This window comes from Dendrobium catenatum, unplaced genomic scaffold (genome assembly GCF_001605985.2).
Source record: "Dendrobium catenatum unplaced genomic scaffold, ASM160598v2 fragScaff_scaffold_595, whole genome shotgun sequence".
Taxonomy (NCBI): domain Eukaryota; kingdom Viridiplantae; phylum Streptophyta; class Magnoliopsida; order Asparagales; family Orchidaceae; genus Dendrobium; species Dendrobium catenatum.
The window spans coordinates 83,566-103,231 of NW_021319057.1; the positions used below are offsets into that span (position 1 = coordinate 83,566).

The 19,666-nt window shown below is 33.8% G+C and overlaps 1 protein-coding gene across 3 annotated transcripts in view; it reads left to right on the forward strand.

The window, feature by feature from the left end:
- LOC110103923 (protein MLN51 homolog) overlaps positions 1-15,295 on the forward strand; it is a 53,547-nt gene extending 38,252 nt beyond the window's left edge. Inside the window, exons 7-12 of one of the 3 annotated variants that reach the window (XM_028694925.1) lie at positions 12,709-12,764; positions 12,861-12,906; positions 12,997-13,065; positions 13,157-13,233; positions 14,882-14,931; positions 15,058-15,295. In XM_028694925.1, coding sequence (XP_028550758.1) covers positions 12,709-12,764; positions 12,861-12,906; positions 12,997-13,024 — 130 coding nt within the window. In that variant the 3' untranslated portion in view covers positions 13,025-13,065; positions 13,157-13,233; positions 14,882-14,931; positions 15,058-15,295. Of the gene's footprint in view, positions 1-12,061; positions 12,151-12,708; positions 12,765-12,860; positions 12,907-12,996; positions 13,066-13,156; positions 13,234-14,881 lie in introns of those variants that run through there. The other 2 variants (XM_020832814.2, XM_028694926.1) reach the window with 2 other exon arrangements.
- The last annotated feature ends 4,371 nt before the right edge of the window (positions 15,296-19,666 follow it).

Here is a 19,666-nt window from a genome sequence, read left to right on the forward strand (position 1 = left end):
TATGAATCATAATATATATTAATTTCATTAATTTTCCTGTAAGAGAACCTATATTCCAAGTTCCTATCCTAATTTTAGTTTCATGGACTAGCTTCTTTGCCCACATTCGTCCTTGATGTGGGAACCCTTGCCTATTTAACACTGCACCCGGGCGCCGGTGCAGCGGCCCTTGCACACTTGTCACTGTATTCAGGCCATACAGTGCGTCGCTTCCAGGGGACGCCCTAGCATTAACACAATTTCTTAAAGGATTCATGTCATTATTGTTCGACAAGTTTTACGCTGGCTGTCGACTACCTAACGCAACCCTCCACTTTTCTCATCCAGGACTTGGGACCTGGCAATGACAGTGTTAATCTAGTTTAATTATCAATTAATATAAATTATTATTTATTTACTAAATACACTATTCATAAATAGATTAATCAAATCATACTTACTATACTAATTGTATTATATTTCTAATTAGATTAATAAAGTCATATTTATAAATTTGAATTTATTAAATTCTGAGTACTTAAGTTTTAAAAATTATTTAGCATGATAGAGATTAAAAATTATTTGTATTTATTTTATATTATTAAATATTATTGATTCAAAATAAAAAATTTTATCAATTACATATAGATTAATTAAGTTATAATTATTATATATTAGTATTATAATTAATTATTCATTAATTAAGTATTAAATTAATAAAATATTACAAAAATTATTTAACCTTTAATCTTATTAGACCTTGTCTAGGATTTTTGCTTTTCCTCATCGCAATTTCTTTCTTGTTGCTTCCACGTTGGTAAATTTTTGTGAACTATAGTTTGGATAGAGTTGCTAAAGAAAGCTTCTTCATCTCCTTTGACTATGATGTTGTTGCTGTCGATTTAGAAGTGATGATGGAGATAACGATCTTTCTTCTCTTTCGCCCGCTTCTTTTGCCAAATCTCGTAAATCCACCGATTAATCAAATTTAGCAAATCTAGGATTTAAGGAAAAATGGGAAAAAATGCCATGAAGTGAAGCTTAGGCTACCGTGAGATTCAAATTTTCTTTTTTTGGCATTTGGTATGATTTAATTCAAATTCTTTGTAAATCAGGCATTCAAATAGTTCCATAGGTGTCTAGTTCCTCTTCATATTGAGAGCTATGAGGATAAAATTTATTGTGATGTCCTATTTATAAACAAAGGTCAATCATAGTTCATTGATATGGGTGTTATTCCTCTGGCAGGAGCATACTTGTCAATGGCACATAATAGTGCGTGCCATATGGTGCATGGCGTGGCGCACCTACGGCGCCTGTTGCATGACCTGGTGCACATGTTCAAGTTGGCGCGCGCCATTTGCACCATGTCTGCGCAATGGCGCATGGCGCACAACGCAATGGCGCACAGTTAGCACAATTTGAGTTTTAGGGATTTTTTAATATAATTATAAATAGTTTTTAATACTTATATATTTTAATTTCTAAAATAATGTAATAATTAATTTTAAAATTATTTGATATGATTAAAATAATCTAGTTAAGTTTTATTAGACTTTATTTTAGTAGAAAATTTTGACGAACTTCAAGATCTCTTTAATGGTTTGGACTTTGGACCACAAATATATTGAACAAAGCCTTACCCAACTTGATTGATACTCTAAAATAGGATCGATATAATGATTGTATAATTATTTTTTATATTGCGTCGTGTTCAAAATGGCGCGCGTTGCGCCGTGTGCTATGCGCCATGGTTCCACGGGTAACTTTGCGTCGTGGTGCTCCATTCTTCGTTGATAAGTATGGGCAGGAGAATACCTATTTGTTCAAACATAATAAAGAAAAATATTAAACTTTTACCTGTCAAGCTCATAAAAGACCTCTCCAATTGCACTCCATTATCCTATTCTATTATCCATCCAAAACCTGATAAAAGTATAATGTTCAACTTCAACTGATGGTTATTAGGTACTCTATTGCTAGGGGAGATGATTGTGTTAATGATTCAAAGAGATCCATTGATATTGTTAGCATTCTGAATCATGTATTTTTTGATAATGCTTTTATATTCATAAATATTATAAAGCCCTTTGTACTGATGTAAAGGAACAAATGGCTAGAAGTAATGTAAATTATGCTGGAATGGTAAATTATAGTTGTCATTTTAAAGAATATGAGGAAGGTGATCATGTGGTGGATCATATTCATCATAAGAGATATTCATTATCAAAATATAAGAAATTATAAGCTAGGGCTTGTGGCCTATTCAATATGAAACTTAAACCTAATACATACCATCTGATTTACCATCTGTCATACTCATTAGTTCAATTTTTATATCAAGGATATCATTGAATTTAAAGAATTTAATCAACCTCCAAATGATGTTGCTGTCCCTTTGGTACATGATATTTCTAATCAATTGTAGGTGCTCCTCCATCAAACTTCTTCAAGAGGGGATTCTATCAATACAGAAGTACCCATAAATGAAGATGAATATTTCAAATTTAATTTCCTCCTTTTTTTAATTTTGAATTATAGAATTTGATATAATAGTTTAAATATTGCTGGAATGAATAAGAAAAGAAGCTTTTGGTGTTTTGATAAAAAATTTAGAGTGAAAATTCAAGGTTGTGTACTTAGTGCCTGACCTCTGTTGATGTGTACTTGGTGGCTAATCTCTCTTGATTGTGTTTTATGTCTGACCACTTTTGAGTTCTTCATAGTGATATACCTAGGTATCCTCCTTATATTTTGCTTATTTATCTTCAAACTCTTTTAATTCTCTAAATTTTATGGCATTGTTTTATATGTTTTCTTTCTCTTATAGTAAGAAAAAAATCTCTAAACTTCTTGCAAGTAGTTGGACAAAACAAGACATCCTTGATCTAGTCTTGTTCTCTCGTTTTCATCATTGTCCAATCTTGTTTGGTCCTAATGAAATACTGATGTAGGCAAAATGGGCATTTAATAGTGGGCTATTTTTTTCTTCTATTGGGCTTGGCCCATTTGTCTATGGCTGTTTGGTGTTTGGAGGATGGGGGCTGATTGGGGTGCTGTCTTTTTGGTGGCTGTTAAGGTTTATGTGGCTTTCCCGATTTCTCCTGGCTTTGGCTGTTCGGGTCCTGTTATTGTCCCTTGGCTTTCCCGATTCTGTGGCTGTTCGGGTGTGCTTCAACCGAGCCGTAATTGCTGGCTTTTCTTCCCTTGTTCCGGTTGGCTGTTTTGGGCGGCTGCCTTGGATGTCTTTTGGGCTCCTTTTCCCTATTTAAGGGTTTGTTTTCTACAGTTTTTAAGAATAGATATGTAATAATTTTTGGAACAAAACCTGAGGGTTTTTATAGCTTGTCGGAGAAAGGGATAGAAGCCTTTCTCTCTTGTACTTCGTCTTAGACTTCTAACCTCTTTCTTCTCTCCACAAGTCACCACTCCATTTGTATCCTTGTTCTCTTAAAATTTTTGTAAGTTGAAAGTTTAGTTGAGTCGGTGTGTCAAGTCTGATATTTATCTATGAAAAGTTTCTTTAAGTTGTAATTTTTGCTTTTTATATTTATGTTATAAGAAATGAAGATTTGGCTCTTTTCAATCCTAACTTTTGTTTGCATCAAAAACTCTAGATCTGATATTTACACCCCTGGTACTTGCGATCTTCTTAGCTTCCTAAGACACCATTAGACTCATTACCCAAGCACATTTTTTAAGACTAGCCAACATCAACTCAAATTTGGCACATTGACCTAATTTTGGTGTAGCTTTTGCTACACATGCCTTAACCTTTTGGCTCTCCTCAAACTACAAATCACACCTCCTAACATATGTTACTTTCAAGAAGATCTATGCTCTAAATTCCTCTCCATGCCGCAACCTGATGGTGAAACCCTTGGGGTAGTTTTAGAGCTTATTTGACCTAAGCTTTTGGTTGATCCTCTCTCGTTGTCCACACTATCAATAAAATTTCTCAAATCATCTAGGGTGTTGCACTCATCCTAAGCCACCTATCACAATGATTAGAAGCATAGGATCCACACATCTAATACTATTTTAGAATTAACTTATCGAAGCCCATCATTTCAAATTTTCTTGATGATGTTTTAATAGTCTAGAGGGCTTCTTCCATGGCATTGGTTGGCTAAGGAGACTGATTCCGTCTATCACCAACATATGTTATGTAGGCCCCCATTAGGGTTTGATGGTATTTGGGGATTCAAAATGCTCCTAGAAAGGATTTGTTTGATTGGGCCATTAGGGTTTTGACGGTCCCCAATTATGTTTGGTGAGTCCTCATAGATGTGGGCTTGATATTGGATGTAAGGGTGCAATTGGTTGAACTCCATATGACCACATAACATAGTTTGACTATATAATCCTAGGGTGAATGCTTGTGTTTAGCCATTTGTCTTGGGTTGACCAAGATAGGCCCTTTACGTTTCTAGACGACTAGCTAGACTTTAGGCTTCCTAAAGAACATGGTTAGCTGCCTAGTACTTTAGATTAGATCAATTAACTCCAATTCCCTAGGTTTGACTAGGATTACGAAAATATCTCTTATGGTTGATTTGGTTTGACCTAGTTAGATCACGGTGGGTCCTAGGACTCCTTAGTGACTCGATTGAGTTTAGGATTCATAAGAATTGGGGTTGTTTACCTTGGGGTCCATTATGTTATGGCCAGGTGGGCTAGTTTGTTGGGTGACCCATTAGGGCACAACCACACCTAGGGTTCATTATGGAAGGTTAGTTGGACTTAGGTGGACCTTTTAAGTTCATAGGTCCCTATGCTTAAGCTAGAACCTATGGAGACCATGTTAAGATAGCTCAGTGTACACTAGGCCAAGACTAGGGGGAGCTAATATTTTGGGTTGACCCGCTGACCCTATGTTGGTTGGGTCAAGCCAAAAAACTAGTTAAGGGACTTAGGCTTGGCCTTAGTGGGCCTATTGGGCTCCTAAGTGATATGAAAGGACTTAGGGCTGCCCATTTGCAAAGTTAGGATAATCCTATTCCTTGTGGTGGGCCAAAAGGCTTGGTTGACTCCTATCATTGAGTAGGTTGAACTATGATAATCTTCGATGGGCCTAGGTTGGTCCAAATAAGTTTATTAAGTATGTGCTAAACACCCAGGTCTCAGAGAAAGCCCTAGATCTAACTTGTAAGGGCATGGGCCTTAAAAACTTAGTCATAAGGTTGAGATTTGATAAGGCCAAAAGCTTGAAGTCATAGGGATCTATAGGTTTATTAGGGTTGATGTAATTTAGTTTAGGGTAGAATAAAATGGCTAGAATAGGTGAACGAATGACTCCAACATTCTTCATAAAAGTCTAGGTCAAGATTGACTTAAGTTGATGCCAAAAAACAGACATTTGCAAAGTTAGACATATTTGATTTCTCTTTGTCGTAGGTAGGATTGGAGGGTATAACAGATGATTTCATCCATTGGGGGATGCATTTGATTCTCCTCCATTGGAGGCAGAACCAAAAGTATATGAAATGACCTCTTTTATTGGAGGATGAGTCTTTTTCTTCTCCATTGGAGGCAAAATCAAAGTATGTTAGGATGAATTCCTTCATTTGAGGATAAATTTGGTTTTCCCCTTTGGAGGTAGAAACAAGGGTATGAAGTATGAGCCCCTCGACTAGACGATGAGTTTTTTTCCTCCATGGAAGGCAAAATCAATGCGTAAAATATAACTTCTACCAGTGGAAGATGAGCCATTACACAGAAAGGATGACGTATTCTATTGGCATGTTTAAGTCTAATTCTCCTTCATTAAAGGTTAAACCGTTACATATGATAGATGATATTCTCAATTTGGTGGATGAGTTTGATTTGCTTCCATTAGAGGCATAGCGGGAGGGTATAGAGAATGGCTTCTTCCATCAAAAGATGAGCCTAGTTCTCCTCAATTGCAGGAAGAATCAAAGTATTTAAAAGATAAATACTTCCATTGGATGATGAGTCATTTTCTCCTCCATTGGAGGAAGAACCATTATGCATGAGATATGACTTCCTCCATCAAAGGATGAGTCTAGTTCTCCATTGGAGGAAAAGTGGAAAATCCTATATATCTAAAAAATGACTTTCTCCATTTGAGGATGAGCCAAGTTCTCTTACATTGGAGATAGAACTCACGTATTCACTATGGAAGAAAATTCATGCTTCAAGGTGATCAAACCATAAGATAGTGGATAAATTTTCATATCCTCAAGCTGGCCTTTCAGTAGAGATCCTAATAAAGTGATGAACATGTAGGACATGTGACCAACTCAGACAAAAGGCATATTGAGTTTGCAATATCCGCTGGAGAATTTTGGCTTACCTTTGAGTCACCATTCTGCAAGCATGACTGCATTAGCTTCTCAAAGGTTCTCATGAGGACAACCTTTTGATACCTTTAGATCTCAGGAGAGTGATATGAGGACTCAGATACGAAACTAACATGTGTGAGACATCACAACCATCAGTTAACCTTTGTTTTGTTAATTCGGACCCTACCCTATCCTAAGACCTACCAGAGTGAAATTTTTAATTATTAAATGAGATAGGTGATGCTTAGCAATATCAAATTGTTCATTTGCTCGCGAATTGTGAGACATGAGATTATAGCATGATATAGTTGTTGGTAGAATATTTGCAAACTTCGTCTATTGAAGTAGGACTTATACTATTAACCACTCGAGTTCCAACTGGCAAGCAACTCTGCTCGCGGATCAAATGAAATTAGCTTCTGATAGAACTCATATAGAGAAGAAACTTATCCACATCACATTTGATTTGATCATGGCAGTAATACGTATGGGGTCCCACTAGCTTCGAGTTTGTTGCTTTGGATCTAATGCGAAGACCATCTGAGAAGATTAAATATGACAGAGGTATGAGTCTCTCTTTTTATCTTTTTAGAAGATTGGAACCATTTGACAGGGGATATTTACCTTAATATGAGACCATATATTCTCTCATTTTATTTAATCATCATTATATTTCACGTCATGGTTTTTGATAATCTAGAACTAGTCTTAGGATCTAATCAGAAATTTAACAGCTTTTAAGGTAACATAAAAAAGTTCCACAACTACATCACATAGACATTCATAGAGAGAGCAGATGCATAAGTGATATTTTATTGCATTTCCAAATAATAGTACTGGTACATAAATGTTTCCTTAGAAATTAGCGCATATTATCTCATGAAGCTAGCTTTGAATAAGAAGTGCCATCAAGCATGATACTTTTTCATATAGGGATGCAAACGAACCGAGCCGAGCCGAGTATGTGAGTGTTCATATTTGTGCTCATTTAATATCAGGTTGTTCAAGTTTGGTTCATGTTTGTTCGAGCTTTATTGTTTGTGTTCATGTTTGGTTCATTTAAATTAATGAGTGTTCATGTTCGGTTCATGTTCAGTTCATGTTCGTTCATTTAGTGCTTATCGAGCTTTAAACAAACAAACATGAACGAGCTATACTTTTAGATGTTCATTAACTTAACAAACGAGCTTTATCGAGCTTCCTAACAAACGATTACATCGAGCATGTTCGCGAACTTAATGTCGAACTCTATTTATATTATTTATATTTATTAATTCTATAATCAAATATTAATTATTTTTATCAAGCTTATTCACGAGTTCAAAATCGAACATGAATCGAGCTTAATGTCGAGCTTGTACACAAACTTCAAATGATGTTGTTCGCTAACATAAATGAGCCGAACAGATTAGTGTTCAAGCTTGTTTATTTAAGAATCAGGTATTTAAAATATTGTTCAAGTTTATTTGTTTAGTTAATTAAACGACCATGAACGAGCTTTAATCGAACCAAACAACGAGTAGCTCGTCGAACATTTGGTTTGCTTGCAGCCCTATTTTCATATGTCTCTTATTGATGGGAAACATTGGATAAGAATCATCTGTATCGATTAACAAATAGGATCCTACTTCATAGATCTTTTGAACTATGAATTTTCTTTCTCATGTTGGTTTGAATTTCCCACATTTGTGATAGTGGGTTATGATAAGGTCTCCTAGGACTAGGACCTATTCTCCAGCAATGAAGTTCTTGGCCCTCACTAGTTTTTCAGGAGCTCTATTATGCATGCTTACTTCTAAAACTTTAGCCGACAACTTGAGCTCATTTAGATTGTTTAGCTCTTCACGCTTGAGGCAAATATTCGGATTTTCATTTTTATTGCAGATTAAGGCAACACATAATGATGGAAGTTTAACTTCCAACAAAAGGATAGCCTTGGAACCGAAATCTGGTGTATAAGTTGTGGAACATGTAGGTTTGTGTTATGTTTTATGATAGGCCTACAATACCTCTGCTAACTTATTGTGCCATTCTTTCTTATTGGTTTTTAAGACTCATGTTTTGTTGAAAGCTTGGTTATATAGTATGTCGTGTGGTAGCATATAGTTGAATATCACTAAATAATTTAGTTGTGATACATTAGGGGGAGCCCACCTTGTGGGACCTAGGGAAACTATTATTCATTATGTGAGGAGGAGAAATCAAGGATAAGTTGTTTAATTATTTAGATTTTTTTTAAATCATGTTTAATTATTTAGGAAGGTTTCCTAAATTAAGTTTATGCTAATTAGGAAGTATTTATTATTTAGACTGGTTTCCTAAATTATGTTTAATTGTTTAGGAAGGTTTTCCAAATTATGTTTAATTGTTTAGGAAGGTTCTATTTATGTTATTATGTTCTAGGGGTTATTTAAGGGGGAGCTATCTACGGTTTTAGGATCATGCCATTGATGAGTTTTGTAAGTGTTTGGAGGGGAAAGTAAGACAAATACAAACGGATATGGTATTGTTGAATGAGATCATTTAGGCGATTGAAGGAAGGTTTGAAAATCTCGAGGAGATGATGAAACAAATGTTAAAGAATCAAGCTAAGAAGGCTCCATCGGAAACAAGGGGAAATCACAACAGTAATATGTCGAGAGAAGATCAGAGAGTTGCACCAAGCAAGATTGATGGGGATGAAATGATAAAGAATGTTGTCCCTGGTGTAGAGAAAGATTCAACTGAAGTATCCTTGGATGTGAATGGTAAAATTGCATTAGCAGAACTTGATTCACCTGCAAATCTCCTAAAAGAAAATAAAAATGGAATCAAAGGCTACAAGCATCAAGACTTCATAAGCCAAGATAATGAAGAGACTCTAGTGAAAACTAAAAAAATATGTACCAGTTGATTCTTTTTATTCTTCAAGTTCACATAGTCTTGGTGGATAAGCTGAGTGCAGAATAAAAGAAAGTTGTCCAATCTGTAAAACATTTTGAGATAATAGAACATTTTTCTACCGTTGGAGATTTTGTCAATTCAGAACTCAAAACAGTCAGTAATAGTTATGCTGACATGCATTTTGAGAGTTTCTTCACAAAAGAGAAATGGAAAGAAAAATATTTTGTTGTTTCACATAAACATATTATTGATAGAATTTTAAGCAGCAAACCTGCTACAACTATTTCACATGGATCCAACAAGGAAATGCATTCCAATATTACAACTACTAGTCCATTTTCTTTTGCAACTAGAAAAATATTCTTCGGCAGCAGTTTCCTTCGTTCCACATTAAGGGCAAGGTAGCTTTTAAGGACGGGAGTATTGGTATGTCAGGGGGAGTCCACCTTATGGGACCCATAGAAGCTATTATTCATTATTTGAGGAGGAAAAATCTAGGATATGTTGTTTAATTGTTTAGGAATGTTTTCAAAATCATGTTTAAATGTTTATGTATGTTTCCTAAATTATGTTAATTGTTTATGAAGGTTTTCTAAATTATATTTAATTTGTTGAGAAATATTTTCTAAATTATGTTTAATTGATTTAGGAAAGTTTTTTAAATTATGTCTAAATTGTTTAGGAAGGTTTTCTAAATTAAATTTATACTAATTAGGAAGTATTTAATTTTTTAGGAAGGTTTCCTAAATTATGTTTAATTGTTTAGAAAGTATTTAATTATGTTATTGTGTTCTAGGGTTATTTATGCAGGAGTTATCTAGGGTTTTAGGATAATGCCTTTGATAAGTTTATTGAGTGTTTGATGTCCATTATTTTTGTGTGGGTAGTGGTGTCTAGAATTTGGGAGAGAACGTCCTCTCTTGCTTGTTTGTATTTCATTTATTATCAATAAAAATTTGCGGCTTGCCGAATTTCTCTTGGTTTGTTAGATGTTTTTTATACCAAGACGTATCAGGTTGCATTGAATAAATCTATTTATTTTTGTACTTGTGAAAGCCATACAATTATAGTAAATAATTTTTTGAGGTACGTTAAAATTGTATACAATTTGATCTCTGAAAAACTACCTGACATTTTCCCATTTTACCTCTTTTAGTGGGATGGTTTCTACCCATTTTGAGAAGTATTCTATAGCTACAAGTATAAATTTATGACCTTTGGAAGATGAAGGGTCAATGGGTCTTATGATATCAGTTCAAAACTATTGAAAGGGTCATGATACCACCATATGATGAAGATTTGGTTGTGGTTGCAACTGGCCTAAAAGATTTGGTGTTGATGACAGTTATTTGTATACTCCATACATTCCCAAGTCAGACTATCGACAATACTTGTGTCTTTTATATTTTCAAGTTTATATTTCAATAGATGAGATAAAATTTCTCTATTTACAATTTGGATAAAAATAGGGGCAAGGGTATTTTGGGAATTTAAAAATATCTATATTTTTGAATGAATATTGGGCTTGCTATTTTTTATGGAGACAAATATCTTTGAAGGGAGGCTCTCCCCATAATTGAATCTCCTAGTAAAACAAGGATTCTTAGGACTTTTGAAAGTTATAAAATTGTCTGGAATTTGGACTTTGACAATTTGATGGCCTGCGATGGATGCTTCCATAAAAAAATTAGAATTTTCAAAGTTTTTTGTGAATTATTAGAATTTCTTAAAACCTAATGGCAATTTTATAATTTATGGTAGTTTCGAATATCCAAATTTTGTTAATACTTTATTTGATAATGAATTTTTTATTGGAGATATAACTCATCAAAAGACGTTTTTTCACTTAGTTTTAGTTAATTTTCTTCACTCTTTTACAATGAATTTTAGCTTTTTCTGTTCTGTTTTTAAGCAAAAAATTAAAAGACCAGAAAATGCTTAAACCACATTATTGGTAGGAAAAATGCTTGAAAGTCGAGACTTTTTCCATGTGACGGTTGATGATATTTTGATAGCATAAAAAGTTTAAAACTCTACATTTCACTTGAAATTTTGACAACTCGTTTTAACCCCTTTATTTATTGGTGATAAAATTACCCATTACCCTTTTGCTTGTCACATAAAAAATTATGGGTTGAGAGGAACTTCCCGAGGACTTATACCTGCTATGTTGATAATCATGCTTAGGCTTGGCGTGCATTGAAAGAGGGTGCCCCCTCATTATCTTTATATATATATATATACATGGAGGGGAGGGAGGGAAACTCCCTTCAATAAGAATGCTGACGACTTACTAAGCATTAAATAGAGAAAATGATCAAAATTGTATCTTGACTCTTTATAAATGATCAAAATGATCCCCAACTATATTAAATGATCATTTTTGTCCCTCAAATCCCTTTAAAAAATAAAAAAAGTTTCGTGGTTGGTGGTGGGATTATTTTGGTTCCTCTTTAAGGAGTGGAGGGATCAAAATTGTCCTTTATTATAGTTGAGAATCATTTTGATCATTCATAAAGAGTCAAGGGACTATTTTGATTATTTTCACGCATTAAATACAATTTGTTGAGGTGCAGATTTTAGTTGAAAAATCAATTTATTTATGGGCGCATTGATACCCCCTAAGGATGAAATGTTAAATTGATGGATTTAGTCCAAAACTTTAAATGCGTCAGTAGCTGTCGCTTTGGAATTTCTGGCATACTATCAAGTTAAGAACAATCTGTTAAGTTTAGAAACAACCTATTAGCTCTATTGCTTCTAGCTTATTCATTTAGCTATTGTTTCGAGTATTTTGGCAAATTAGACCTTTGTTGAGTTGACCAACTCCTGAGTAAGCTGGCTATATGTTGGTAGGAGCTTCGTCGAGGACTTGCTAATCCTTTAACTTAAAGGTGTAGGGAATGACTCGAGATACACTCTTTCTTGACCACTATCTCTTCCAAGGCATCAATGTGGTCCCTCTTTCAATTTAGTAGCACCAGTAAGACTCAACCCTATCTTTCTTAATTCTAATTTAGAGTCTTTTTAATGGTCAATTGGTATGCCATCTTATCTTTGGGTTGTGTTTTGATCATTTTCTCTATTCTCCTAGGATATACATATCCATGGAAACAACTCTTTATTGTGCAGTCAAATTTCTGCAAAACATTTCTTGTTGGCTTTGCAACTAGAATTTACTTTCATTCTGTATAAAAAAGAATCTTATTTTTTATTTTGCTGCTCCACTTTTGAAGGGAATTATGTGCTCTTCTAATTTCTTTAAATATCTTTTCACTAGTGCTAGGTCATATGCTACTGAAAGCAGCTATAGCTTCCGTCACATTCCTATCTCTATTTCTTAACCACCATGAATCCTTTTGTAATACATGCTTCTTTATCTTCTCTTCTAATTGCTTTATATATATATATATACACACACACGCGCGCGCGCGCACACACGCACACACAGTTTCTACAGTACTTTTTGCATTCCTGTCTCCATGTTATATCTTCTAAAAATATGCTCATGCTATTGCCTTATGATTGCTTTTTAATTCAGCAAAGAAACTGGTGGAGCTAAACCTGCTAATGCATTGAAACCTCCTCAGAAAAATGGTAATTTATCATGAATTACTTTCTATTATTATTTAGTTTAATGTTTTGTTTGCCATTTTATTTATAGAAATATTAACTTCAATTTAATATGTGAAGAGTTTGTAAATGATGAATTTGGTCAACGTCAAAACAAGCCTCGTAGGTGAGTGCAGATATTGCCAATTCGCACTTCAAGTTATTGCATTTAAAATTGCTTCATTTATTTATTTGCTTCAAATTTCATACTTAGCAGGTACTCAGAGATGAACTTTGGCCAATGAAGTATATATAAGTTTACCTATATTTGAATAAGCAGCTCAAGGTTAACCATCTGGTTCCGCATTTATTTTTTAAGCTCTGATTGATTGACTGTATTGTTTTTTCATCCACAATGTGAACCTTTACGTGTGTAGGCCCATCTGAGACCCTCTGTGATCTTCAGCTTTGACCTGGAGCACTTTGGGGTGTTTATATCTCAATAGAATGCTAGGTAAGAATTTTTGTCTTTGTCTATTGTCTTTTTTAAGTTTCTTGTTCATTTTAAACATTCTAACTTAACGTTTTTCGTTATTATAGTTGAAATAAATGATTTTTCCCCCTTTCTTCCTTATAATTGAAAGCTATCAGGGCATGGTGCGTTCATACTTCAAATCGAAATAGTATAGGATATAGATATATCCTAGTGTCCCGGGAATAAAAAAAAGATTGTAAAGACTTGGGCTCTATGTGGTTCAACATTTTGAGTATGGTATGTGGCACTAGCTTCCATAACCTGCCTTGTATCCATTGAGGATAGCTCAGTTGGAGGGTTTCATGCCTGCCTGACTGCAAAGAGGATATTCTCAACTGTGCCTTTAATGATTCCTTTAATAGGATTACTACTTTTTTTAGGAATAATGATTAGCATAGCTCAATTTTATTGAAGTAATAAAAAAGTAGTACAAGAGTCAGCTAAAATAAAGTAGAGGAACCACTAAGACTTCATTTGGGACAGCTTTCTTACTACTTTTTAAAAATTATTTTCTAGCAAAAATTTATTGAAAGTAGCGAAAAAAATAGTGGTTTATAATTGTCCCCAAACAATACCTAAAATAAATACATTTAAGAAAAAGTGTAGTTCCACAAATCACAGAAGTATAATTTTATTGACCAAGCAATCAAGATGTAAACTTTTTAACGTTCAACTCTGATAACATATCTGATAAGAAAACCATGGCTCAGAAACCAAAATTTTGGAACAAGACTGCAGAACAATGCAAATTTGAAGAACCTAAGAACAGTTCAGCTGTGCATGCTGAGCAGGAAGGTCGCTACTAAGAAAATACAATTTTTTATCATTGCCCTCTCTTCACTATCCCGACTAGTAGGTATCACAACATTTGAAGGTAAGAGAACCAGGCCCAAAATATGTGAAGAAACCTCGAAGTAACGAATGAACCAAAGGGAACATCTCCAAAATATTTTAGAATAACCAGCATTCTTCAAGCAGTCCTTGTTTGTGAAATCAGAAGCCTAAACCCAAACAAATAAATAGGAATTCATAGAACGTAGATGGTAACATAAATCAAAATCTTATAAAGAAGGCCAGGGTGAACTTCTCGATCGTACTTCAAAACCCAAAATCAACCTCCCTAATGGTACCTCAGTGACCAATAAAGATATCCCAAGATCACAACCAATTCATAGAATGTACAGGGCACGACATCCAAGTTGGACACCTATAAACTTGCGTGAATTTTCCATTTTTCCGTGATCGAAATTACATCTAGAGAACAGCTGCTATTTAATTTGCTGAAGTGAGGCGAGGCGCGCCTTGATTTGAGGCGTAAGCCTCATAGAGCACTGCTGAAGCTCCCGCCTCGATGCGTTACGGGGTCAAATTGCACTGAGGCGCGACATTCAAAATAAATAAGGAACATTAAACTTTTTATCTACGCATGTAACTATTAAAGAATGAATGTAACATTGATACCACTTATCAACTATTAAAAATGGCGACAAATATCGACAGCCTCTCAACATCCCAAAATCAGTTAAAACTGTAAAAGTGCCTTATGCTTTCCTGCTTTGGAAAATTGACTAGAGTACATGTTTTATTTCCTGTAATAATGACCTCATTCTGTTTTTGCGTCATGCAGGTTTCAAACTCCCGCTGATAAGCTGCAAATCGATGCAATGATATGTTGTGGTTGGTGGCTGGACGTATAGTTCGACTAGGATGGTTTTTTTGGCTGATTCTTGTAGTTCTATTGACAATTAAAATGCAAGTTATGTTTTTCATGCTTTTAATTGTTTCTGCGTTCTTCTACCCCAGGTTCAAGTGCAGTTGTGACGGAAGCCTGTGAGATGTTAGTTTGCTTCTTTTTTGTTATATGATTATTGAGAAAATAAGTAGCAGTAGTGCCTGCTTATATTTTTTATATGTCTATTGCTCATGTATTTATTTCATTTTACTGTGCATTTCTGTCTTGAGAATGGTGGCTTGCCATGTGTAACAAACATCTTGTGCTTAAGAACCGGAAATTTATTAGTTGTGCGCTTTGCTTATTTGAGTTTTAATGATTTTAGTATTATCTGTTTTTAAATAGTTGCTTTAGGGTCCAACATATTTCAGAGACAGTATGAACCCGAAAGAACAAATAAATGTTGGTTAGAAGTTAGAGCAGTTGGTCCTCGTTGAATTGTCATAAGATCGTGGATGCTGTTCATTATTAAGTTCTGTTTCACTGATATTAGGTTTCCTTTGGGACAATTTTGTATTGTATTGTTTTTTAAAATAGTTTTTTATTAAAAAAATTTCAAATTCAAAATTTTTTGTACTAGCAAGCGCTTTTAAAAAGCAAGAAGAAAGCTGTCCAAAATGAAACCTAAATCTCTATGCATTTTCAAAAAAATAAAGAATAATAAGAATAATTAATCCTCAATGATGCACTGTATTGGCTTTAAAATATGGAACTGTCGTGCTGCTGTTTTTAGAGAAAAAGTATATAAAGAATTAATAAAATAAAATATATAACACTTTTGATTAAAAAGATAGCAATTAAAATATAATCATTGGACATCAGAGCAGAAAATATAGGATTTAAAAGCATGTTCTTTGGTATAACTCTTATTGAAAAATTTATGTTAAGTATATTGTTGGAGTGGCACATACAGTTTTATTGGTGTAGTGATTTTATAAGATTTGTATGCATTTTTATCTTGGCTCAGATCTTTTGTTTCATAGTTATTGTCGCTCTAATTCAAAGATTCATTAAATGAATTCAAATACTTTCATATATGCAGGCGAATGGGATTTTTGACAATTTATATGCGTGACGCATTAAATGAGAAATTGGAATCTTTCTGGCAATGAGTGGTGTAATTTTTGGCCTTGTGCCTAGTGGCCCTAGTTACCTAGTTATGGCAGATGCCGCCAAGAGCGATTTTTGGGGCCTAGGGAAATAGTAAGAACAACATCCAGGTGCCCAATTGTAGTGCTCGGGCATAAAAAAACAATATGATTTAATGCTAGTTACATTTTTGGTCCGGCATTCAAGTGTGTTGGGCTGCCTAGGCGCTTCGTTGCTAAACCCAAAAGGCAGTTGCAAATTATTTGTTCAGGATGATTTATAGGTGGTAGGTATGTAATATTAATATTTTAGGTATTAGATATATAAATATCATGAAATAAAGTGATATGTATGTATTTTTTTTCATAGCGATAATTTAGGGATTCGAGGCAGTTTGGCATGTTGAAACTTGTTAATTATGAATTAGGTTGTTAGACTTAAGCTTATGTCCCAACGGCTAATCAAGAGAGGAGTTGTGAATTGGTAATTTAAAAAATTTCCTCTTAAATTGATTTAAATTTAGTGATTTTTTAAAAATGATTTTTCAACCATAGATAAAAATAAAAATAGAAAGAAAATAAAAAGTAGCGAAAAATAAAAGGACAAGATTTATAGTGGTTCGGTCAAACACGACCTACATTCACTCTCTGAAGTCTCCCACTTTAGGTATTACACTAATACCACAAGTGTCTCTCCTTTTGCACGCACAGCAAGGCGGAGAAGCCTTTACTCTCTTCTTCAATTTCCCTTTAGTATGCACGAAGACCAAATGACAAAAAGATCTCATGACAGTCTTAAGTGAACATTTTATAAGAAAGACACGAAAACCTTCCAAAAATTGTAATTTTTCAAATCTGTGCGTTTATGATCGTCCCGTACGATCTCATTTCGTACGTACGAATAGTATAAAAACTGTTGTATACAAACTCAATGTATATTGGTACGAACTACCTTCGTATCCGATCATTGTCCCGTACGAACATGGTTCGTCTTGTACGAATAGTTACTCTCAAGGTTCGTTGGAACGAAAATGCAGGACGGACCACAATTTCAAAGAACAGAGGACATCATCCTGGGACGAATGCGTTAGTTCGTCTGGACGAATAGTTCAAGAGCACAAGTCCAGAGGACATCTTCCTGGGACGAATGTGTTAAATCGTCTGGACAAATAGTTCAAAGCACAAGTCTAGAGGACATCGTCCTGGGACGAATGGGTTAGTTCGTCTGGACGAATAGTTCAAGAGCACAAGTCTAGAGGACATCGTCCTGGGACGAATGGGTTAGTTCGTCTAGACGAATAGTTCAAGAGCACAAGTCCAGAGGACATCATCTTGGGACAAATGTGTTAAATTGTCTGGACGAACAGTTCAAAGCACAAGTCCAGAGGACATCGTCCTGGGACGAATGGGTCAGAATTGTCTGGATGATCAGGACTTAGAAAAAATTTTGCCCGCTTTGTTCGTTCTGTTGCTCTTTGGGGATTATAACTAACCAGATCGTCCTGTACGAACATGGTTCGTATTGTACAATCATTATTATAAAATTGTGAATTTTAAAGCTCTCCCCTGGTGTGTGTGTGTGATAAGTTCCTCAATTATATTCACACTCTCTCAGACTCAAATAAAAGAAAAATACAGACTCTAAGTTACAAAATATTCTAAGCAGATCTTGATTTGAAGCCTTCAATAATCTTGAGTATAAATTCCCTGAAATGTTAGTACACACAAGAGCAAAAATAAATCTTCTAAAATATGTTAGGAGAAAATAATAATATTTGAAGTCACAAAAATATACAAGTTGCAAGAATATAAAACATACAAAGCTAAGTAGCAACTATTCTCAACAAACTCTCCCTTTTTGATGATGGCAAAATAATTATTATTTGTATAAATTTGAGTTTCTCCTAAACTCTCCTTAAATGAATAAGAATGTAAGAATAAGGGGTATTATTATTGAACTAATCATAGTTTTTTTTTTTAAATTTAAAGTTTTTCACTCACAAAAATAATAACATTGAACCACTCAAACAAAAAAAAACAAAAAAAAAACACAAAAGTACGAACTACACACAAATGTCAAATAATATTTCTTTTCCTTTTTGACAACAATAGAAAGAGAAGAAGAAACGAACAAATACAGAAATGTAAGGAGTCATATGAAAAGTCTTTGATAATTGATCTATAAAGAGATTGAGTTATATTTGCAATAAAAAAATTAATGTCATTAGAGAAATAAAAAGATTCATATGATTTAAGTATAAATATAATATAGACAAGAAAAAAATATCAAAATCATGAATTAGTTTAGACAATAAGATAAGTAAAATCTTTGCAAAGTAGATGAATGTAAAATTTGTATATTTTAAATTTCAATACAAAATAAAATTGATTTGAATTTAAAGATTAAAAGATTGAGGAAAGATTATATACTTGTGGCGCTTTGCGTATCTTTTCAATATTTGTGGCACACTTTGTGGATCTTTTTTTTATTTGTAGGCTAAGTTTGTGCATATTTTTCAATTTACGAACCATTGCGCATTCTTTTGATTTTTATACATTTGTACATTTTCAAGTGTTTACTTGATCTTTCCAGAATCGATAATATAAAATCTCAAATTTTTCTAAGTATAACAATATTTATATTAAAAAGAGATAAAAATAATAAAACATCAAAATTGTAATAATAATATTAAAATAATATTAGTCTACCAAGAGACATGAGATTGATATCCTAAATTATATCGAGTTATAACACAATTTAAATTTTTTTAAAAATTAGATTTTCTAATAAATTCAATTGTGTATTACATTTCAAAATATAGCACTTGTTAGATCAATATTTTAAGGATAATCATATAGGCTAACACACATTTCTGAAAGAGATCAAAATCACTAAAAACAAGACAGGATAATTTTTATTGATATCATAGTGAATGATATTACATTGAGCATGAATGATATCAATACACAGATATTCATAACACATAAAACATAAAAACTAAAAATCACCAAACATCTCATAAAATATAAAAAATATAAAAACTAACAATCTCATCACATCATAGCCGGTAGAGAGAATCATAAAAGACGTATAGTAATTACTCAGAGGGACCCTAATCTGAAGGAGGTGGTGGGTTGAATATATTAAAATTGCTATTCATCATAGCTATATTCATATTGACTGATTCAATTTGACCTATAACCCAACCCATATCCTGTTGATATTGAAAGTTCTACTGCTGAAGATGAGTTTCAATCTGTTCAAAATATTGATCAAAGTGGCTCTCAAGATGATCAAATTGCTGGACCATATCCTAAAAATTTTGACTATCAGCAGGTGCGGGTGGATATCTTCTTCTTTCTTCCTCAGAGTCAATATTTTCAAATTGAGCATCTTTATTGAAGATTTCTCAGAATGATCCATCATTATAGTAGACAGGCTCCTCTAGATTTTGAACAGGATGAACTAGTTCATACTTTTTTTCTAAAATATAGATCACAAGATGTCCTATAGCTATATTCTTCTTTCTCTTATGGGAGACATGGTCAATCTCAAAAAGTCCATACATTTAGTCAATGATCAGTTGGGCTT